The sequence below is a fragment of the Artemia franciscana genome, chromosome 17 (genome assembly GCF_032884065.1).
Source record: "Artemia franciscana chromosome 17, ASM3288406v1, whole genome shotgun sequence".
Taxonomy (NCBI): Eukaryota; Metazoa; Arthropoda; class Branchiopoda; order Anostraca; family Artemiidae; genus Artemia; species Artemia franciscana.
In genome coordinates this window covers 11,375,234-11,399,827 of record NC_088879.1, presented here as the reverse complement: position 1 = coordinate 11,399,827, position 24,594 = coordinate 11,375,234, and the positions used below count along the sequence as shown (strand labels likewise).

At 35.7% G+C, this 24,594-nt stretch overlaps 1 protein-coding gene across 1 annotated transcript in view; it reads right to left on the bottom strand.

The window, feature by feature from the left end:
• LOC136037846 (glucosidase 2 subunit beta-like) overlaps positions 1-24,594 on the bottom strand; it is a 57,523-nt gene that overhangs the window by 14,497 nt on the left and 18,432 nt on the right. The window contains exons 2-6 of the mRNA XM_065720690.1: positions 23,192-23,404; positions 19,987-20,162; positions 16,730-16,853; positions 14,046-14,266; positions 287-545 (exon numbers count right to left, since the gene is read on the bottom strand). Of these exons, the coding sequence (XP_065576762.1) occupies positions 287-545; positions 14,046-14,266; positions 16,730-16,853; positions 19,987-20,162; positions 23,192-23,404 (993 nt within the window). The remainder of the gene's footprint in view (positions 1-286; positions 546-14,045; positions 14,267-16,729; positions 16,854-19,986; positions 20,163-23,191; positions 23,405-24,594) is intronic.

Here is a 24,594-nt window from a genome sequence, read left to right as displayed (position 1 = left end):
GTAGTATATTGTATTGTATGGTGTATATTATATGTATAGTGTCTGAATATTGTTTGTATTGCATGAATAGTGGCCGACTCAACTTAAAAACGATATGATTTTGACTCATTTATGACTAGTTTTTTTTGTCTCAGCCAATCGACTAGAGTTTATATATAAATTTATGGGTTTATCTTTACACACGAGTTTATGCTTTATACAAGTTTATGTTTCTGTTGTAAGAGCAATCATACATATGTTCATGTGCAATAATATCAACTTCGACCTGTTAATTTGAACCTCATACCTTCATCGACAATTTTCTGAGTTTCAGGATCATATGGTAGAGTCTCTTCAACGGGAAGAACTTCTGAGTCCTCAGTTCTATCATCATGATCAGCTTCTCCATGGTCAAAATCCTCTTCTTCCTCATCAGTTTCTCCTTCAGGAATTTCAGGTAATTCACCTCCTTCAGCTGGCGGAGTGACAGTGCTAGAGGGTGGAGGACTAGCTACTTCTTCTTCATGAGTGAGATAAGGCTTCATCAAAACGAACCCAGTATTCAGCTTAAAATTGATAAAATAAAATTAAAACAATATGAACCAAAAGAAGTTTTTAGGTTGTCAAATGCAAAAAAAAAAATATCCTTATAATATATATATATATATATATATATATATATATATATATATATATATATATATATATATATATATATATATATATATATTTATATAATCTTTGGTTACTCCTACTGTAGTTTCACTCTTCAGTGATACTACAGTAGTTTTTGCTCGAAAGGATTGCTTCTTCAAAAGTTTGAATGACTCGTCTGAAGAAAGTAACAAGAGCTAAGAGCTCATATGGCACTTGTGACGAGGCGAGAAGAGCTAAGAGCCAAGAGATCATATGGTATGAGCTCTAACAAAATTCTATGAATCAATAGATTGATTTAAAAAGGAAAATAAGAGGCTTAATGCCGGTCAAGATTTAAAATAAGAGCCCTGAGTCACAAAGTCCTTCTAAATATCAAAATTCATTAAGATCCGATCACCCACTCGTAAGTTGTAAATACATAATTTTTTCTTATTTTTCCTCTCCCTTTTGCCCCCCAGATGGTCGAATTTGGGAAAACGACTTTATCAAGTCAAATTGTGCAGCTCCCTGACACGCCTACCAATTTTCATCGCCCTAGCACGTCCAGAAGCACCGAACTCGCCAAATCACTGAACCCCTCCCCCCAACTCCCCCAAAGAGAGCGAATCCAGTACGATTCTGTCAATCACGTATCAAGGACATTTATTTATTCTATCCACCAAGCTTCATCCCGATTCCTACACTCCAAGTGTTTTTCCAAGATTTCCCCCTCCAAATCCCCACAATGTCAAAAGATCTGGTCGGGATTTGAAATAAGAGCTCTGAGACATGAATTCCTTCTAAAAATCAAATTTCAATACGATCCGATCATCTATTCGTAAGATATAAATACTCCAATTTTCATGTTTTCCAAGAATTCCGGTTCCCCCCTCCAACTCCCCCGAATGTCACAGGATCTGGTCGGAATTTGAAATTAGAACTTTAAAGCACAAGATCCTTCTAAATATCAAATTTCATTAAGATCTGGTCACCCTTTCGTAAGTTACAAATACCTCAATTTTCAATATTACCCCCCCCCCCCCCCCCCCGGAGCATATCCGGTCCAGTTAAGTCAGTCACGTATCTTAGACAGGTTTCTATTCTTCCCATCCAGTTTCATCCAGATCTCACCGCTTTAAGTATTTTCTAAGATTTCCGGTCCCCCCAACTGCTCCCCCCCCCATTTACGCTTGATCCGGTCGAGATTTAAAATAAGATATCGGAGTTACGAGGTCCTTCTAAATATGAAGTTTCATGAAGATCCGATCACACCTTCGTAAGTTAAAAATACGTCATTTTTCTTATTTTTCAGAATTACCCCCCCCCCGCAATTGAGCGGATCCGTTCCAATTATGTAAATCACGTATGCAAGACCTCTGCTTATTTTTCCAACCAAGTTTCATCCCAATCCCTCCAATCTAAGCGTTTCCCATCATTTTAGGTTTCCCCACCCCAAACTTCCCCCAATGTCACCAGATCCGGTCAGGATTTAAAATAAGAGCTTGGAGACACGATATCCTTCTAAAAATCAAATTTCATGGAGATCCGATCACCCGTTCGTAAGTTAAAAATACCTCATTTTTTCTAATTTTTCAGAATTAACCCCCCCCAACTACCCCAAAGAGAGCGGATCCGTTCTGGTTATGTCAATCATGTATCTAGGACTCGTGTTTTTTTCCCACCAAGTTTCATCCCAATCCCTCCACTCTAAATGTTTTCCAATTTTTAGGTTTCTCCCTCCCAACTCCCCCCCCCCAGTGTCACCAGATCCGGTCGGGTTTAAAATAAGAGCTCTGAGACACGATATCCTTCTAAACATCAAATTTCATTGAGATCCGATCACCCGTTCGTAAGTTGAAAATACCTAATTTTTCTAATTTTTAAGAATTACTCCCCCCCAACTACCCCAAAGAGAGAAAATCAGTTCCGATTATGTCAATCATGTATCTGGGACTTGCGCTTATTTTTCCCATTAAGTTTCATCCCGATCCCTCCACTCTAAGTGTTTTCCAAGATTTAGGTTTCCCCCCTCCAACTCCCCCAATGTCATCAGACCCAGTCGGGATTTAAAATAAGAGCTCTGAGACACAATATCATTCCAAACATCAAATTTCATTAAGATCCAATCACCCGCTCATAAGTTAAAAATACTTCATTTTTCCTATTTATTCCGAATTAACCGGTCCCCACTCCCCCCCCAGATGGTCAAATCGGGAAAACGACTATTTCTAATTTAATCAGGTCCGGTCCCTAATACGCTTGCCAAATTTCATCGTCCTAGCTTACCTGGAAGTGCCTAAAGTAGCAAAACCGGGACTTTAGGTTTTCCCCCTCCAACTCCCCCCAATGTCATCAGATCCGGTCGGGATTTAAAATAAGAACTCTGAGACACAATATCATTCCAAACATCAAATTTCATTAAGATCCAATCACCCGCTGATAAGTTAAAAATACTTCATTTTTTCTATTTTTTGCGAATTAACCGGGCCCCCACTCCCCCCCCCAGATGGTCAAATCGGGAAAACGACTATTTCTAATTTAATCTGGTCCGGTCCCTGATACGCTTGCCAAATTTCATCGTCCTAGCTTACCTGGAAGTGCCTAAAGTAGCAAAACCGGGACCGACAGACAGACCGACAGAATTGGCGACTGCTATATGTCACTTGGTTAATACCAAGTGCCATAAAAATAAATATATTGGTCAACGAAATTTAGTAAATAAGTTAAGACGTTCTAAAAAAAGAAACAATACACTGAAAAATTTAATGAGAAAAAGCGAGATATGCGGGGCACTTGGCAGACCATTAGCAGCGTGATTAAAGGTACAATGAAACAAGATGGCCTCATAAATGATATCATTGTCGAGATTGTTACAGTCATTGATAAGCAGCAGATTGCTAACGAATTTGGTAAATTTTTCTCTGGTATTAGAAGTAGAATCAAGCAAGACACTTCCCACGGAGACCCAGCGAAAAGTGACACGCTCTTTGAAGATAATCGAGGCAAACACCATAACTTTCAATTTAAGAAAGCTTCAATTGAAGAGTTAATAAAAATTGTGAAGAATTTAAAGTCAAATACTGCTGGTATTGACGGTTTGAATGTGAAAGCATTCAAAGTAGTTTCAGTGTATCTACTACCATGTCTTCTTTACCTCGTTAACCTGTCACTTGAAGTCGGTCAATTCCCTGACGCGCTTAAAAAAGCAAAGGTCCAACCACTGTTCAAATCAGGCAATAAGCAAGATATGACGAACTAGCGACCAATAAGCTTGTTACCACTATTCTCAAAAATATAGAGAAAATAGTACATCGACGGCTATACGAATATTTAGACAAGCTCGGAATATTAAGTGAGTCACAGTTCAGTTTCAGAACTAAACATTCAACTGTTCATGCGGCATACCATCTAAAGGAGTGCGTTAATAGTGCCCTAGAAAGGAATCTTATCGCTCTTACTGTGTTCATAGATTTTAGAAAAACATTTGATACCGTTGATTTTAATCTTTTATTAAGTAGGTTAGCTTGTTTAGGAGTCCGTGAAAAGCGTTTGGAATGGTTTAGGTCTTACCTGCATGGTAGGTGCATCAAACTTATAATCGATGATGTGGTAGAGAAAGCCTTCAATGTGAGTTGTGGAGTGCCCCAAGGTTCGGTATTAGGACCTTCACTCTTTCTGATATACGTGGATACAATGCGTTTTTACCTTCCTGGTGCCGTAGTTACATCATTGACAGATGACACAGCGCTTACAGTGATTGCGAAATCTGTCGAGGATCTTATAGCGATAACTAATGTAACTCTGGAGAATATATCTCATTTCACAAAGCATAGTTTTCTTGCAGTAAATATTGAGAAGACTAGTTATATGATTTTTAGTCGTACTGGTAAAGTTGTAAATAATTGTCATAGTATTCTTTTACAAGGTGTTTCCATTAGTCATGTTTTTCAATGTAGATATCTAGGATTTTATTTTGATGTAAATTTTAGTTGGATTCATCATTGTAAAGATTTATCTTCAAAATTGGCTCGCGGAGTTGGTATTTTAAGAAGATTTCATAAATATTTTTTCCTCTACATGTTCTGAAAGCAATTTATTATTCGATTGTTCATCCTTATTTAGTGTATGTTGTTCATTGTATGCAAGCAATTTTTCTAGTCATATGAAAAGGGTCCAGATTGTGCAGGATACGGCAATTAGAAGTTTGGGTGAGTATCTTGCAGGGGTAGTAATAGAGATTGTTTTAGAGATTAAGATATTTTGAATATTGATTTTATTAAGTCTCAGCAGATTTTAATTTTTGTATACCAAGTTTTAAATGGGTTGTCTCCTCAGTACTTTAGAAGTTTTTATCGATGTAATTCAAATTATCCCGATTATTCTACTAGGAATTCTGAGCAGTTGACTAGTGAAATAAGGCATACAACGCGATCTGGGCTTATGATTAAACATGTAGGTGTTGATATTTGGAACTCAGTTCCAGAGAGTATTAGGTGGTCTGAAAACCTTACATTATTTAAAGGAAGAATAAAAAATTATTTTTTAAAAATAATTTTTAAATTATATTGGTTAAAATTTTATCGTTTTTTTTTACGATGAGAAATGGCTGTATAGAGAATGCATAATTTTTCGTCTGTTTTTTTTTCTCTTTGCGTATTTCTTTGATTTCGAATGAATAGTTATCATTTATATGTTTTTGTTTCGCTGCTGAGCATGGACATTTTAGGTCTCTAAATTGAACAGCATATTGTTGATTGTAAGCACAATTTTATTAGTTTTTTTTGATGAAATAAACACATACCTACCTACCAACCAGTGGCATTTTTTTTTTAAATCCCCACGCCTAAATTCTAATCCCTCTCTAAAGCTCAAAAAGAAGGAATAGTAAAGAGAACTACGAAAATTCTTGAAAACACTAATTAATCCCTAGAGCTCGAAAAGAAGGGGTAAAATAGGGAACTGCAAAATTCTTGAACCAGGGAAATTTTCGACTTCTTCCCTTACCTTGGATTTTTCAGAAAAAGAGGAAGAAAAACATATAAATCTGGATATTTGGGCTAAAAAAAATTGTAACATCTTCTGGAGAAGTGTAGAGGGTTAAGGGATTTGAAATATAAAGTTTTTGGAGTAGATGAGGGGGAAGAGTTGTGTGTTATAAAATTGTGGGAGAGTAGGTGTTTTATTCAAATTAGGAATCTGGCATGGTTTATTCTTGAGGGCATGACCTACCGAGAGGGCTTTCTACAATATATTTCTTTATATTAGTGTTTTTGCATGTTATCATTTCTTACCATTTCGTTTAATTAATTCCTTTGATTCCTTTTGTGCGAAGTTGTTCTTTTTTTCTCTTGTTTTTTTTGTGACAATGACCCTGCATTATTCCTTGTGTCAACTATTCTATATTACTAAACTAATCTATAGCTGGTATTGTTGCCACTAGTTGTTCAACAAATCATTCCGAATGCAGCATTTAGGTTCTATGTCAAGATTATTCCTGTCTATCCGTTCTGTCTTTTATCCTATCTTCTTGCATGACATTACGTGCTCTTGTTCCAAAGTCTGTGGGCACTCCTACTCAAACTTTTCTCCTCAGTTGATAGTATTTTTTCCTAAATCGTAACACTGAAGTCCCAATCCCTCCTTAGTCCCTTTTCCTAAATCCTTGTTCCTTTAAATCCACTTAAAGGAATTGTCAGGTTATTTGCATGCATCGTCAGGTTATTTTCAGGATTGTGCTTACATTTCATTGTTGCATCTTTTTCCACATACTTTTTCCATATCATATTTTCTTTTTTCCTCTTAATATTTTTCTTATTTTTCCCCATTTTCTTAATTTTCTCATTCCTCATTTTTTCCTTTTTATTTTTACTCTTACTCGTACTCTTGTAGAGACATTTTTTCCTTGACCAAAACGCTCAGATATTCTAAATTACACGAGAAAGGACCGGATCCCGCGAGACAATCTTGCCTCTGAACACTTCAATTCTACTATGTATAGGTGTTATTTTCTAGGGCCATTTGCAGGTGTTTCAAAATTTAATTTTATTCTATTTCTCAAGATTTTTAATTTACTTATGTTATTGTATTGCCATCCTTTAGTTTCGTGATTTTCCGTACCGTAACATGATTATAATACAACATGATTATGATACAAACGTATAAATACCTTTGTTTTTATTTTAATTCTTTAGTTTTTCAGCTAATGACGACCACTAGTGTATGTGGTCGAAATATCCAGATTTTTGTATTTATCCTCATCTATCCTAAAAAGACTTATCCTCATTTGAAATTTATTTGTTCAACAGGTATCAAAAGGACGTATCTCCATAATTGTAAATATTCAGAAGAACAATAGAAACCTTACAACTTTTTATTTCTCCTTAAATAGTCGTAAATCAAAAACGGATCGATATGTGAAATCAGTACATATCACAAATACAGAAGAGAGAAATAATGAGGACTTTTTTTCCCAAGACAGTTAACGAACAAAACATTTCGGCCCTATATCTAAGGCCAACTCCAGCAAAAAAAATAATAAATAATAACAAACTTATAATAAAAGTTCTTGGTTGAAAATCCATTTTTTAAAATAGCCTAGACATTATTACTTCTTAACGAAAAGTTAAGCCAAGACCGTGTGATAAAAGCTAACATTTTACAAGCTAAAAAGGCTCATTCATTTCACTAACTGTACTAAAAATTGGAATAATTTCTTATTGCGATGTTTACCTTCTCTGCAGCTAATCTTGTAGTTGGGATCTTTTGGGATTGTGCTTGTTTTTATTGGTTCCTATTTTTGTTTTATTTTGAATTAGATTATTTTCTATAATTAATTTTGTGTACACAGGGTTGAGTGTGTATTCACCACCCAAGTCTCTATTTAGGGATATATTATTATTTAAGCTTCTGCTGATTTCGATTGCCTCGCGGACAATTTGTTTGATTCCTAGGTCATTGCTAATTAGAATCGTTTCGTCAACTAGAACATAATGGTTTGGATTTTCAAAAATATCATTGCTTAAAGCTGAATCGAAAGATATGGAGCTATTTTCATATTTTAATGCTTTTTCAATACTTTCTTAGTGTTGTTGTAATCTTGTTCCTAAATTTTGATGGGTTCGACCACTGTAATAATTTTCACAGCTACATGGTATTTGGTACACCCCTCTTAGACAAGTAACTGGGGTTTTATCCCTACCAGAATTGAGAAAATTCATTATTCTTAAATTACTTGTGAAGACAACACGTAAATTATTTTTTAAACAAACTTTTTTCAGTTTTGAAGTATTTTCGAAGTATAAGGTAGGTTTAAATATAAAATATTTAAGCAATCATATTTTTGAAAATCCAAACCATTACGTCCTTTTTGACGAAACAATTCTAATTGTATTAAAATAACCAACATTTTTAATATTGGTAAAGAGGCAAACAGTGGGAGTGGAAATAAACAGAACAAGAGCTAAGAGCTCATATGGTACTTGTGACGAGTTCGGAAGAGCCAAAGAGCCTAGAGCTCATACGGTATGAGCTCTGGCAAAATTCTGAGAATCAATAGATCACTCTAAAAGGAAAATCAGATGCTTAATGTCGGTCCGGATTTAAAATAAGAGCTCTGAGTCACGAGGTCCTTCTAAATATCAAAACTCATTAAGATCCGATCACCCACTCGTAAGTTAAAAATTCTTCAATTTTTCTAATTTGTCCTCTCCCTTCAGCCCCCCAGATGGTCGAATCGGGGAAAGGACTTTATCAAGTCAATTTGTGCAGCTCCCTGACATGCCTACGAATTTTCATCGTCCTAGCTCGTCCAGAAGCACCCAACTCACCAAAGTACTGAACCCCACCCTCTAATTCCCCCAAAGAGAATGGATCCAGTCCGGTTACGTCAATCACGTATCTACGACATTCATAAGCGTTTTCCAAGATTTCAGGTTTCCCCCTCCAACTCTCCAATGTCAACAGATCTGGTTGGGATTTGAAATAAGAGCTCTGAGACGTAAGTTCCTTCTAAATATCAAATTTCATTCAAATTTCAAGTTAAAATTACCTCATTTTTTCTAGTTTTTTCGAATTACTCTCCCCCCCCCCAACTCCACAAAGAAAACGGATCCGGTCAGGTTATTTCCGTCACATATCTTGGACGTGTGCCTATTCTTCTCACCAAGTTTCATCCTGATCTTTCCGCTTTAAGCGTTTTCCAAGATTCCCCCCCCCCCCCAATGACACTGGATCCGGTCGAGATTTAAAATAAGAGATCTGAGTTACAAGGTCCTTCTAAATATGAATTTCATTAAGATCCGATCACTCCTTCGTAAGTTAAATATACCTTATTTTTTCTAATTTTTAGAATTAACCCCCCTCCCTCCAATTCCCCAAAGAGAGCGGATCCGTTCTGGTTATGTCAATCACATATCTAGGACTTGTGATTATTTTTCCCACTAAGTTTCATCCCGATCCCTCCACTCTAAGCGTTTTCCAAGATTGTAGGACCCCCACTCAATTCCCCCCAATGTCACCGGATCCAGTCGGGACTTAAAATAAGAGCTCTGAAACACGATATCCTTCCAACCATCAAATTTCATTAGATCCAATCACTCCTTCGTAAGCTAAAAATACCTCTTTTTTCTAATTTTTCAGAATCAACCCTCCCCCCAACTCCCAAAAAGAGAGTGGATTTATTCCGGTTGGGTCAATCACGTATCTAGGACTTGTGACTGATTTCCCACCAAGTTCCATCCCGATCCCTCCACTCTAAGCGTTTTCCAAGGTTTTAGATCCCCCCAAGTCCCCGCAATGTCACCGGATCCAGTCGGGATTTAAAATAAGAGCTCTGAGACATGACATCCTTCAAAACATCAAATTTGACTAAGATCTGATCACCCGTTCGTAAGTAAAAATACCTCATTTTTTCTAATTTTTCCGATTTACTTTTCCTAACCTTACTCTCACTTTTCCTAACCTTACCGGTATACTTTCTTCTTTAAAAAAAGTGGCAAATAACAGCCCTTAAGGTAGGTAAATCCAGTGAAAAGACTTACCAAGGCATAGTACACAAAAGGTAAGTAAGTCCATAGAAAGGAAATTTATTAGGAGGAAGATAGGTTTACCTCCATAGTATTATCAAGTGTTGTTCTAAATTAAGAAATAAACTCATTTTAAAAAAGGCAATATAGCTTCCTTTTAGGTTCAATTTCCGCTTGTTTTACTTATATTTTTATCGTCATGCCCCAAAAAGTGCCATATAAAAGTGAAAACCTACAAATGAAACAAAATGATTACAAATGAAACAAGTGAGAAAAACAAACTTAAAACTTAACAAGAGCTAAGAGCTCATATGGCACTTTTGACGAGGTCGGAAGAACCAAGAGCTCATATGGTATGAGCTCTAGCAAAACTCTAAGAATCAATAGATTGCTTTAAAAGGAAAATTAGAGGCTTAAAGCCGGTCGGGATTTAAAATAAGAGCTCTGAGTCACGAGTTCCTTCTAAACATCAAAATTCATTAAGATCCGATCACCCACTCATGAGTTAAAAATACCCCATTTTTTTAATTTTTCCTCTTCCTTCAGCCCCCCCCCAGATGGTCAAATCGGGGAAAACGACTTTATCAAGTCAATTTGTACATCTACCTGACATGCCTCCCAATTTTCATCGTCCTAGCACGTTCAGAAGCACCAAACTCGCCAAAGCAATGAACCCCACCACCTAACTCCCCCAAAGAGAGCGGATCCAGTCCAGTTACGTCAATCACGTATCTACGGCATTTATAAGCGTTTTCCAAGATTTCCGGTTTCCCCCTCCAACTCCCCCCAATGTCAATAGATCTGTTCTGGATTTAAAATAAGAGCTCTGAGACATGAGTTCCTTCTAAATATCAAATTTCATTAAGTCTAGTCACCCGTTCCTTAAGTTAAAAATACCACAGTTTTTCTAATTTTTCCAAATTAACAACCCCCAACTCCCCCAAAGAGAACAGATCCTTACCAACTATGTCAATCTCGTATCTATAACTTGTGCTTATTCTTCCCATCAAGTTTCATCCCGATCTCTCCACTCTAAGCGTTTTCCAAGATTCCCGGTTTCCAAGATTTCTGTTTCCCCCTTTAAGCCTCTATGTTCCCGGATCCGATTCGAATTGAAAATGGATTATCTGAGACATGAGTTTCTTCTATATATCAAGTTTCATTAAGATCCGATCACCAATTCGTAAGATACCTGGATTTTCACGTTTTCCAAGATTTCCGGTTTCCCCCTTCAACTCCCTTCAGTGTCACCGGATCTGGTCGGGATTAAAAATGAGAGTGCTAAAGCAAAAGATCCTTCTAGATATAAAATTTCATTAAGATCTGATCACCCGTTCGTAAATTACAAATACCTCGTTTTTTCTAATTTTTCCAAATTACTCCCCCCCAACTCCACTAAAGAGAGCGGATCCGGTCAAGTTATATCAGTCACCTATCTTGGACTTAAGCTTATTCTTTCCACCAAGTTTCATCACCTATCTTGGACTTAAGCTTATTCTTTTCACCAAGTTTCATCCTGATCTCTCCGCTTTAAGCATTTTCCAAGATTTCCGGTCCCCCCCCCCCTTTATGACACTGGATCCGATCGGGATTCAAAAAAGAGATCTGAGTTTCGAGATCCTTCTAAATATGAAATTTCATTAAGATACAATCACTCTTTCGCAAGCTAAAAATACCTCATTTTTCTAATTTTTTAGAATTAACCCTCCCCCCCCCAACTCCCCCAAAGAGATAAGATCCGTTCCAGTTATGTCAATCCCGTATCTAGGACTTGTGCTTATTTTTCCCGCCAAGTTTCATCCCGATCCCCCCACTCTAAGCATTTTCCCAGATTTTAGGTTCCACCAGCCCCCCCCCCCCCAACTTCCCATTCACCAGATCCAGTCAGGATTTATAATAAGAACTCTGAGACATGATATCCTTCCAAACATCAAATTTCATTAAGATCCAATCACTCCGTCGTAAGTTAAAAATACCTCATTTTTCTAATTTTTAAGAATTAACCCTCCCCCCAACTCCCAAAAAGAGAGTGGATCTATTCCGGTTATGTCAATCACGTATCTAGGACTTGTGATTGATTTTCCACCAAGTTCCATCCCGATCCCTCCACTCTAAGCGTTTTCCAAGGTTTTAGATCCCCCCCAAGTCCCCGCAATGTCACCGGATCCAGTCGGGATTTAAAATAAGAGCTCTGAGACATGACATCCTTCCAAACATCAAATTTCACTAAGATCCGATCACCGGTTCGTAAGTAAAAATACCTCATTTTTTCTAATTTTTCCGATTTACTTTTCCTAACCTTACTCTCACTTTTCCTAACCTTACCGGTATACTTTCTTCTTTAAAAAAAGTGGCAAATAACAGCCCTTAAGGTAGGTAAATCCAGTGAAAAGACTTACCAAGGCATAGTACACAAAAGGTAAGTAAGTCCGTGGAAAGGAAATTTATTAGGAGGAAGATAGGTTTACCTCCATAGTATTATCAAGTGTTGTTCTAAATTAAGAAATAAACTCATTTTAAAAAAGGCAATATAGCTTCCTTTTAGGTTCAATTTCCGCTTGTTTTACTTATATTTTTATCGTCATGCCCTAAACAGTGCCATATAAAAGTGAAAACCTACAAATGAAACAAAATGATTACAAATGAAACAAGTGAGAAAAACAAACTTAAAGCTTAACAAGAGCTAAGAGCTCATATGGCACTTTTGACGAGGTCGGAAGAACCAAGAGCTCATATGGTATGAGCTCTAGCAAAACTCTAAGAATCAATAGATTGCTTTAAAAAAAAAAAATTAGAGGCTTAATGCCGGTCGGGATTTAAAATAAGAGCTTTGGGTCACGAGTTCCTTCTAAACATCAAAATTCATTAAGATCTGATCACCCACTCATGAGTTACAAATACCCCATTTTTTCTAATTTTTCCTCTTCCTTCAGCCCCCCCCCCCCAGATGGTCAAATCGGGGAAAACGACTTTATCAAGTCAATTTGTACATCTACCTGATATGCCTCCCAATTTTCATCGTCCTAGCACGTTCAGAAGCACCAAACTCGCCAAAGCAATGAACCCCACCACCTAACTCCCCCAAAGAGAGCGGATCCAGTCCAGTTACGTTAATCACGTATCTACGGCATTTATAAGCGTTTTCCAATATTTCCGGTTTCCCCTCCAACTCATTAAAAATACCTCACTTTTCTAATTTTTAAGAATTAACCCTTCCCCCAGCTCCCCCAAAGTGAGCGGATCCGTTCCGATTATGTCATTCACGTATCTAGGACTTGTGCTTATTTTTCCCACCAAGTTTCATCTCGATTCCTCCACTCTAAGCGTTTTCCGAGATTTTAGGTTCCCCCCTGAATTCCCCCAATGTCATCGGATCCAGTCGGGATTTAAAATAAGAGCTCTGAGACACGATGTCCTTCCAAAATTCAAATTTCATGAAGACCCGATCACTCCTTCGTAAGTTAAAAATACCTAACTTTTTCAGTTTTTTTCTGAATTAACTGGCCCCCCCCCCGCCAGATGGTCAAATCGGGAAAACAACTATTTCTAATTTAATATAATCCGGTTCCTGATACGCCTGCCAGATTTCATTGTCTTAGCTTACCTGGAAGTGCCTAAAGTAGGAAAACCAGGACAGACCGACCGACAGAATTTACAATTGCTATATGTCACTTGGTTAATACCAAGTGCCATAAAGATTCTTAGTGTCGTGGGGATTTCTTGTTCTACTATAAAAAATATAGCAAAAATGTCAAAATGCACCACTTCTTTTATTTCAAACACCCTAAATAAATCTACAGTTCTAACAACTTAAATTGTTTCAAGACAACCTTGTACGAAAGCTTACAAATTTACAACTCACAAATTCCTTAATCTCTTGGAGATTTTTTATTCCACGACAAAAAAATATTCTAAAATCTCAAAATGCGCCATTTTTTTAACACCTTAGATAAAAAAAAGTTGGTTTGAAATAATTTAAGTTGTTTAAACTTAAATTATTTCAAACCATCCCTTGTCAATTTTAAATGGATACCATAAAAAAGTAATAACTCAAAAATTCCTCGGGGATGAAAACTCACAAAAGAAAAAAAAAAGATTGTAAGCGATAGAAGTGAAAACAAAAAAACAAAAGCAAAAAATTACAAATTTTATATCTCGTACCGATTTCTACAATGCAAAATAAAGTAAAGTAAATAATAAAGTAAAGCAAACAAATACTTTAAAGTAAACAAACAAATGCTATGACAATGAAATGATCAGATATATTCGAGGTTATTTCTTGAAAACAATAAAAATAAATAAATAATAATTCCTGCGAAATCTGGAGCTTTTTGAACGATAGAAACAATATTTGAACACATTTGAATAAATCTCTGATCTGACTAAATTATAAAAGTGAAAACTTACAAATTCCTCACGAGTCATTTCTGTCTGACCGGATAGGAAAAATTTTGCCTCTTCCTCAGAAACAAGACCGTCCCCATTTTGATCAAAAATTGGCTTTGCCATTATTTCATCAGATGTTAGAACGCCATCTTGATTGGAATCTAACTGTTCAAATGCTGCCAGAGCCTCTTCATCTCGTTTTTGTTTTTCGCTAGCTTGCCTTTGACTTCGTATCTCTTCCTCTGAAGAAAAAATGTTTTAGTGTTATTTTATGAATTACTCTGTCAACTTCTCTGAAGGTGCGACTCTTCAACTCTCTCTCATAATCCCAATTGCTTTATACTCAAGCAAAACTTGGTCAATAAAGGCTGATGATGAGCGAAGAATCTCTGCATTTGAAACTAAATGCCTAAGACGCATTGCAGGGATTACCTACATTGACCGAGTCTCAAATGAAGACCTCCGAAAACTACTCCGTTGTCCCCGTACCATCATGGACCGGTTCAGAAGCCAGCAACTCCGCTGGCTTGGCCATATCTAGCGAATGTCGGCCAACCAGCTTCCAAAAATCACATTTGAAGGACGGGTTCACGGCACGCACCCTAGAGGCCGACCTCGTAAGAGATGGACCGACAACTTCCCGGCCCAAAACCTCCCCCAGCTACTTCGTCTAGCGCCAGATAGATCGAACTACCGTCGCCACATTCACCATTGGCTCAGAAGAGAAAAAGCCCCAATACAGCCACAAAGGCCGGACGGGACTTAAGTCAGTTATGAATTAAGGTGAACAAAAAAAGAAAAAGAAAACCGAAAAAAACATAAATAATAAAAGTAACAAATTACATAAAAAAAAACAGAAGACAGTAAAAGCCATAATAACACGAACATAAATTTTAAAACTGCCAAGTCTCTTTATTTAGTAAATTTTTTTCTTCCAAGAAAAACCTCATAATAGGATTTAAGAGAAATCAAACCTTGGGGGATTCACTACTAAAACTTCCCGAATAGAATACTGCTTGTTTAGATTGAGGGGGAGGGAGAATCAGTTGCTTCTTGTGATTATGTTTGTGGGGATAACTTTGGGAAGAGATACAAAATAGCTGGTTACACAACAAGGTTTTTTTTTGTGGGGCGGGGGGGGGGGGGGGGGGGATAAACAAATACAAAAAGGCGAGGCTTGAATTGAAATTTTACTTAAATCATATTTATATAAATTACTATTTTCAATTCTTTCCATATATTGTCTTTTGTTGGAATTTTAAGTTTAAATTTTATCCAAATCCTATCTATATACATAAATTACTATTTTTAATTATTTCTATATATTGTTTTTCTGATATTATGACATAACTATAAGCGAAATAATTTATTTCGGGCTTTTGTATAGTATTATTGATCTGTGATCAGTAAGTTAAAAATCCTTACAAACCAATGTTGGTAGAACACACAAACAAAATGGCGGATTTAATCAAAATTTAATCAAAGTCTCCGGTTTAGTTACATGAACAAAAAACGTGAAAATCTGATTGAAAGAAGCACAAGATATTTACTGAAATTGGTTATTCAATACCTAAATTTCAAAGGCGTGACTTTGAACATTAATCATTCACATATCAATGCGAAAAATCTACTTTAGATCCATATTATATGATTTCTTACTAACGAATCCATGATAGGGACACTGGACATAGGGGTGCAGCTAGGGTTTTAAGTTTGGAGTAGGAATTTAAAGAATTTGATGACATAACCTTCCAGTATGCCGACAAATGCGGACACACAAGCTAAATTTTCAAGGTAAATTTTCCAAGGTGTTGACACGCGACGGCGACACCTAAGAACTCCTCCTTCCCTCCTTACAATACCCACTCTCTCCCTTAGCTGCACTCCTGGATAAATATTATGGTTCTAATCGACTGAATCTTGGATCTTTCATCCACGCAAGGTAACATTCGTTAAACAGAAATGTACGGTTTATTGTATTCTTTTTAGTTGTTTTGGTAGAAGATGTACATTCTTGAAGTCACCATACATTTAGAACATAGATGCACCAGGTGTTTATTGACAAGCACTGACCACAAATATACTTTGACTTCATTTGACTCACATCTGATGCTCCCTACACCATAGTTAGACTTAGCTGGTGGCTCCCCCTCCAATGTTTGAAGAAATTGGTTTGGACAAATTGGTTATAAAAAACCTATCGGCCGATAACCGATATTTTTTTCCGATATCCGATAACGATACTACCCTCATATCGGTTTACCGAAATATCGATCGAGCCCTTATATATATATATATATATATATATATATATATATATATATATATATATATATATATATATATATATATATATATATATATATACGCATTACAGAAACTTTACGCAGTCAGTAGCTTTCATGAAAGGCGACAAGTTTCATATACAATTTGGCAAGTATATTCGGTTTTTTCTCATTGTTCGAGGATCAAATTGGAATTAAGAAAAAAAGCTTTTTTTGGGGGGGGGGGGTGTTAGGGTCCATTGAATTTTTGGAAACGGGGCAAACTTCTATTTATATTCAGTCCTCAAAAACCATATTCACTACTGCGTTTGTTTGTTGTTTTTTTTTTGTCGTTTTTTAGTGTCAATCCAGAGACTGAAGGCTAAGCCCAGGTTGTGGTTGAAATTCAGCCGAATTATGAAACAATTTCAAACTACTTACCCATAGCTCTGTGTTTTTCTAGAGCTTCTTTTTCGGGTATTTCAGCAGCTTCTTTTAAAGCTTCTCGTTCTAATTTAACAGCTTCAATTTCAGATCTTTCTCTTTGCAAGATTTCAAATTTTTCCTAGGATACAAAGATTGAATTAACACAAAAGAGTTATCATCCAGTAATTTAAAAGATGGCAAGCTACAAAGCATAAAATTTTATAGATCAATAAAAAAAAGAAAAAAACTTCATAGCTGTTATGATGTATGATAATGACAAAGAGTGAGGTTCAAAGAGGTTTAACAGCGAGGTTTGTCTTCAAGAACGCCAATCTGTCATGAAGGTAGAAACTATTTATGCTTATTACGGTAAAACCTGAACTACAGAAAAAGACGATATTAATATAGGAGAATTATAATACAGTCATTTAAAAGATGGTAAGCTACAAAGCGCAAAACTTAATACGACAATAAATAATTTCTGTTCGTTTTAAGTTTTAATGTCGCTCATTACTTGCAGTTAAAAAAAACTTGATTTTTTTATTTAATTTCCAAACATTTTTTAATTAATGCATGTTTCGATTTTGGCTCACCGCACATGTATAATTAAAATGAAATTTACATATTTTTTTTTTGGCTAAATAGCTTTCTCATAGAATTGATCGGACGATTTTGATAAAGAAATGGGGTGGGCGAGGAGGCCTAGTTGCCCTCCAAATTTTGCTTGATTAAAAATGCAACTAGATTTGTTTACGAATATTTTTGTTTGTAATAAACATACGTACCCTACAAATTAACTTACGTAACGAACTTCTATATTTGTGTATTTTTATTACGTATATGAGGGGGTTCGTCCCCCTCGTCATTACCTCGTTCTTTACACTAAAGCTTGAATTTTGTCCCAAATCTTAAAGAATGAATCACAAAGGCCTTAGAATAAATAGTTGAAATTACTAAAAATACTTGAGCGTAAAGAGCAAGGTATTGTGGAGAAGACGTGGCCCCTTATATACGTAATATTTTATGTTTGTTTTAAATGCTGCTCATTACTTCCAGTTGAAAAGAAATTTATTTATTTCTCATTTTTTTTAAATGATGCTAGAGAATCCTGCACCCCCTTCATGAAAAATTCCTCCATGGAAAGATCCTCCCACGTAACCTCATCCCCGCGACCCACCCCCAACCCAACGCAAAAAAGTCTCCCTGAAAATGTCTGTAAACGTCCTAATTAACAATTACTATATGTAAACAATGGTCAAAGTTTGTAACTTGCAACCCCTCCCCCGGGGACTGGGGCGATTAATTCATCCCCAAAGACATAGTTATTAGGTTTTCAACTTAGCTGAACAGAATGGATATCTCCAAATTTTGATCCGGTGACTTTGGGGAAAATTGTGTGTGAGAGGCGGCCTAGATGCCCTCCTATTTTTTTGGTCACTTAAAAAGGACACTAGAACTTTCAATTTCCGTCATAATGAGCCCTCTCACGACATTCTAGGACAACTGAGTCGATAAGACAACCCCTGGAGAAAAAAAAACAAATAAACACGCATCCATGATCTGTCTTCTGGCAAATTACAAAATTCCACATTTTTGTTTATAGAAGCTTGAAACTTCCACAGTAGGATTCTCTAATACGCTGAACCTGATGGTGTCATTTTCGTTAATATTCTATGACTTTTAGGGGTTGTTTTCCCCTATTTTCTAAAATAAGACAAATTTTCTCAGGCTCGTAACTTTTGATGGGTAAGACTAAGCTTGATGAAGCTTATATATTTAAAATCAGCATTAAAATGAAATTCTTGTGATGTAACTATGAGTCCTCAACATACCATGGCAGAAAAGGGTTAGCAACACTGAAGTTCACCGGAAACCCGGTCATACATTAATTACTGGCAAACTGAAAATTAGAAGATGAGCGTGCTTTTGCCACGTCCTTCGCATGCCAAAGGATTGATTCCACAATCAAGTGTATCAGTGGTGTCCCCAGGTGAGGCGCAAACGAGGTCGACCAACACATCTTACGATGGTCGACTAATTTCATTAAGGCCTATGAAAGGCAGAACTGTTTCTTCAACTACAGTGGGAGGACGTCATGGCTGCAGCTGAGTCCCGAGGCGTTTAGTGAGGTTTCATAGAGGCCCCATGTGTCCTTCCTAGTTCTGGAGGACTTAAGGTCTATGGCAAGGATGAAAAAAGATTATACAATGAATCACTGATCCCAAAAAATTTGGAGTAAAATGTTTAAAGTGAGAACAAGCATATAAATAAAGATATGAAAAAAAAACATATAAAAAAAAAACGAAGACATAAATAAATACAGACATACATAAATAAAACGACCTTATATGTGTAAAATGTAAACAATAACACCTGTGTGCTCTACTAAGCATTTGCCGGATATCCAATAGCTTAAAAAAAGTGCCGGTACCGGGAATCGAAGGAATAGGGACCGTCCGCAGTGTTTATGGGGATTCTATTGGGGTATATAGTCTTCCATGCCCTTGTTTTAATTTGGACATATTCTTACTACTTTTATTTTTACTTTTCAGGTTACTATCGAGTAAATTATGACAGTGACAACTGGGCTTTAATAGAAGATAGCAGCAAATCCCATAACTGCTGATATTACAACTAGAAATAAGCTTATTGATGATGCTATGAACTTATTGATGATGTCACCTGACATACGATTCTGTTCTTAGCATGACAAAGTTCTTAGGAAATGAGCTAGAATTGATGCTATGGGAGACTTTCACCAGTAATCTCCCATTTTTAGATAATCTTTTAGAAAGCAGACTTACTTATGGTGATTTCAAATTCATCAAACCGTATTCAATTCAATAATCAAAATTCAATAATCAAATTCAAAATCGTAAAATTAAATTTAATTTTCTTTTGTTACTTAGTTTATTATGGCTTCAGATATTCCGGTATCATTTATCCGCTTCTAAAAGCATGTCACAGTCATCAAAAAATGGTGTAGCCCCGGCTATTTTCCTGGTGCTTTTGATCTCATCATTGCGCAAAAACTTTATTTTTTGAAAAAAAAAGTCTTTGTCAAATAGGGTTCTTGGCAATGAACTGTAAGTAGTTCTCCCTTCATTCTGAGGAATAGCTTTGATCAAGGCCTATAGTATTGGCGTTGTTGGGTGAGGGTTTCTCTCTTATTGCAGATATGTCATATTTGCAATAAAAGGAACTAGAAATAAAATAAAAAAAATAGAAATAAAAAGATGTAAATAAAGATATAAGGGACAAAAAAGACTTACTTGTTTCTCTTTTCTACTTTGTTTCCCTTGTTCGCTATACTGAAGCTTTAGTTGGTAGCCCCTTTGTTGAATATCGTGTTTTTCTTTCGCTTCTTCTCTAGCTGATGCGCCCAATTCGTAACAGTTGTTAGTACAGTTCGTACCTGTGGCCCATTCATCAGATCCATCACAACAATCTTGAAAAAAGAAACCAGTCAATTTAGTTTAGAGTGAAAACTAATAAGTGAAACAAAACCAGAAAAAAGGATTCAACCACAGAGAAACAGATGGATTAATTGCAAAAATCACGTGGCTCAAAATTCATTGTCCTTTTAACTCGCTTAAACTTTCACACAACAGAGCCAATTAGAAGTTTTTTTTTCGTTTCTGCTTGATTAATATGAGAAGACCCAACTTTTGAAGTGGTGGGTAGTTTGGCTTCTTTTTCTGTAAAAGCTTAAGTAATAATAAAATTAGGACTCGAACGACAACTCCGAATCAAAATATACCTGTGGCCCCCAACACGAATCCCCCAGGAAAGTAAAATCAATATATTTCCAATATTGAAGGCATGAGAATACATTCCCTGAGGTGGGGGAACCCAAGATGAAGTATTATTAGGCCAACATTTTACCCATAAGGACGGGAAACCACCTTAGGGAAGACATCCCTCTGTTCTCACCACTCTTTGTCTATAAGTATGTTCAACGTAGAGAATCATTTATATATGTTGGCTCAGTCACTCTTCTATACAAAATAGTTTTTATGCTGAAGTATTTTTAGGCCCTCCCTTGTTAATAATTTTTTTCATCTTTATTTATATGCCTGTTCTAACTTTAAACCTTCTGCTCAACATTTTTTGTGATCTTTTTGGATTTTCTTAAAGGCAAGACTAAAAGGCACCAACATTTAAGCTATTGAGTTACTAGAGAGCGAAAAAAATTCATGAAATCAAATATAGTGACAGACGTCAAAGATCCAAACGAAGCACCAAAAATTTAGGTTTTCCAAATTAATTGTGCCATTCACGTGGTTGAAAAGCCTGGAAGTCTAACAAGGGCAATATTAAATCTCCATGGTCACAAACTCTCAAACCGGAAGTAAAAAATTAGGGGGGGGGGATTCAAGAAGGGGGATTTTAGGTAACAACTTCCCAATAAGGAAGAGAAACCATCCTAGCAGAAACTCCTCACCCCTTCTAATCCGCTCCCTGTCAACAATTGTGTTTATAGTGCCGGATGATTTAAAAACATGTTTGCTTAGTCACTAATCTAAGCAAAACAATTTTGTGGTAAAGCAATCCCACTGTAGATTTTTTTTTTATCTGTATTTATGTCTCTTTTTTCCCTTCAAAAGTTTCCTAAAATGTTTCCGGAATTTATTGGATTTGCTTAAGGCTGGACCAAAAAGCACTAATCACATAGCTGTTGAGGAACGAATGAGAGACTAAAATCCAAGTATTCCCAATGGAAAAAGTATTCCCACTGTATATTTTTTGTATCTTTATTATTTATATGCCTTTTCTCCTTTCAGAAATTTTGCTAAGAAGTTTTTGGAATTTATTAGATTTTCTTAAAGTTGGATCAAAAAGCATTAATAACATAGCTGATGAGAAACAAATGAGAGACTAAAATTCATGAAACAAGACAAAATAGCAGACTTCAAAAGCGAAAATCCAAATTAAGAACTAGAAATTATATAGAATAAGAATAAGAGACAGAATAAGAAGATTAAGAATAAGAGATAGAATAAGAACTAGAATTTTTAATATTTCATGGGCTTGAAAAGCTGGGAAGCATAATAGGGGTACCACCATAATCTCCAATATCAAAAACCCTTAACAGAAGCTTTGAAATTAGGGAGTTTGGTAGAGTTTCTAGAGGAAGGGAACCGAGCCCAAGGAGGATCCCTCCTTCTCATAGTCTGTCTGGATGTTTTTTTTTAAAGTGCATGATCTTTTAAAAATATGTTCTCTCAGTCATTATCATTGTTTTATGCAAAAGGGTATTATGGTAAAGAATTATTACTGCTTATAGATCTTTTTTTATCATTTTTGTGCCTGTTCTATCTTTAAAGTTTTATCCGACGTAAGTTTTAATGAAACTAGTTTTTTTTTGTGCAATACCTTCTTGTTACATGTAGTAATAGTAGTAGTAGACAGGTTTAATAGCAAAAACTTGACAGCTGTCGTTGATTTGTGTTTCTTAACAACATATTCAAAATCAAACTACACTTGTAAATATAAATCAAACTATAAATATTAACTCTTATTGTACATTTTGACAAATACCGGGACGAAAGAATTTAACGTTTTTGTGCTATAAATGAAACTAGACAACAAATTAGATGAATTAGCATAAAACTTAAAGTGGTTCTACCCGTCCCCAGTTTGTTGGCGTTCTTTTTTAATTCATCCCTTTTTATTAACAAAATTAATTTTAAGGAACTTTTTCCATAAAAGAAGTTTTTCAAAGAAAAATAAAATGCTCTATTAACCAAAAACTAGTCAAAATAAAATCAAATAATTTTCCAAGCATAAAATTACCACAAATTACCATCAATATATATATATATATATATATATATATATATATATATATATATATATATATATATATATATATATTGGGGGGGGGGGGATCTAAGAAGGCAAATCGAGTAGGCCACTGGACTACTCGAGGAATCTTTGTTACTTCCTAAGCTATCTATGAAAAAGTACGAGATGCGCCCTTTCTAGAGCCATAATAAACTGAAAATATTTGCTAGAAATAAACCCTAAAAATGCTCTGATAGAAAACCTACTTAAATCACCCTCCTTCCAGCTAAGTCTGCCTCCAATTTCACATCAGTCAAAATATAACATTTACCTATTAAAACCCAAACCAACCAAACACAAAAAATACACCCATTTGGTATCTAGGTATCTGGGAAAACTGTGTTACAAAACCGAAAATTACCACCTCAAATACTACATTAATTAATTCCACCCTAACCAACCCAACAAAACTGAAAAAAATCCATTCGGTACTTAGATACCGTTTGCTATCTAGCTATCTGTAAAGAATGTGTGTTACAAAACCCACTCATTAAAAATCCACTAGACCTACCTACTAAGGCAGCCTCAAATTATAGATATATAATATTATACCACAAATATACAATATTTACATTTATTTTATAGCAGTTATGCTTTGATATACGATATCGAACGAAATATATTATTTACCACAAATGCCATCATTCACTCTAGATGAGGGAATATAATGTGACCGGTATCCAATATTCCGACAAAAGAACATCCCGTTAGGACAAGCAGAAGTTCCTGGTTCATCAGACCCATCTTTACAATCACAGTAGTCATCATTTATATAAGAAAAGGGAATTTTCTCACTTCCATCTAAACATGTGAAGTCGTGAGATGGGTCATACAAGGTTGCACCTGAAAATATTTATTATTATTGCGACATATTCAACTTATGTAGCAAAAGTACCCTGTGAATCAACACCTTCCTATCTCTTTTGGATCTGAAATATAACGTGTAAATAATTTCTCTTTAAACATTTCATGACTTAAAAAGGAATCTTGTCCTTAATAGCAAGATCATAGGCCATTTCCCTTAAGCTGGAACTACACTGAGCCATGCGTTCTTACCCCCCCCCCCTTCTAGATATTAAATAATTCAGGCCATCTCACTAAATCTGAAACTAAACTGAAACAAGAGTTAGAACTATCCCCCTCCCCTGGATATTAAATAATGAATGAGATATATGTACAAAGATTTGAGTCTTATGAGGGATGGGAGGTGAAAACTTGAAAGCATACTTTTAGGCCACATTTTTCATTTTTCTAAGAAAGGGGGGGGGGGCTTTCAAATCTCCTCATGTATAGAAAATTTAGATGTCATAAATAGGGAATTATTCTCAAAAGTTTTCAAGCTGTCAATGAAATTATTACAGACCATTATTATACCCTATATGCCATTATTGTACCAAGGAAATTATAACAGAACATTACTAGACCATTATACCAAAATCTATACCATCTGTATCATATATACCATTAGTATACCAAGGAAATTATTACAGAACCTTATTATACCATATATACCATTACAACACCATCTATACCAATATCTATACCACATATACCATTACTAGACCGAGAAAATTATTACAAAACATTACTATACCATCTATACCAAGATCTACACCATCTATACCATACATAACATTACTATACCAAGGAAAATTTTTTACAGAACATTACTATACAATTTATACCAATATCTATGCCAAGGAAATTATTAGAGAACATTATCACATACCATCTGTTGAAACATTTAAGAAGACACTAGAGATGGGGGGAAATTTGACTGGAAAGCACCTGAGCCATCGTCCAGGATGTAAAGTAACCAACAATTCAAATATTTTGAAACTGAACTAAACAAGGGTTTTTTTCCAACAGTCAAATTTTATTTTCAAGATATGATCAATAGATGAGAAATACTTAATCGCTCCCATATGGGAGTGATTAAGAGCACCCCCCCTCGATTTAAAATAATAAATTTCTAATATTCACTGTGACTTGGGGGTTTCAACCTCAGATTAGACTTCTTTGAAGTTAATCAT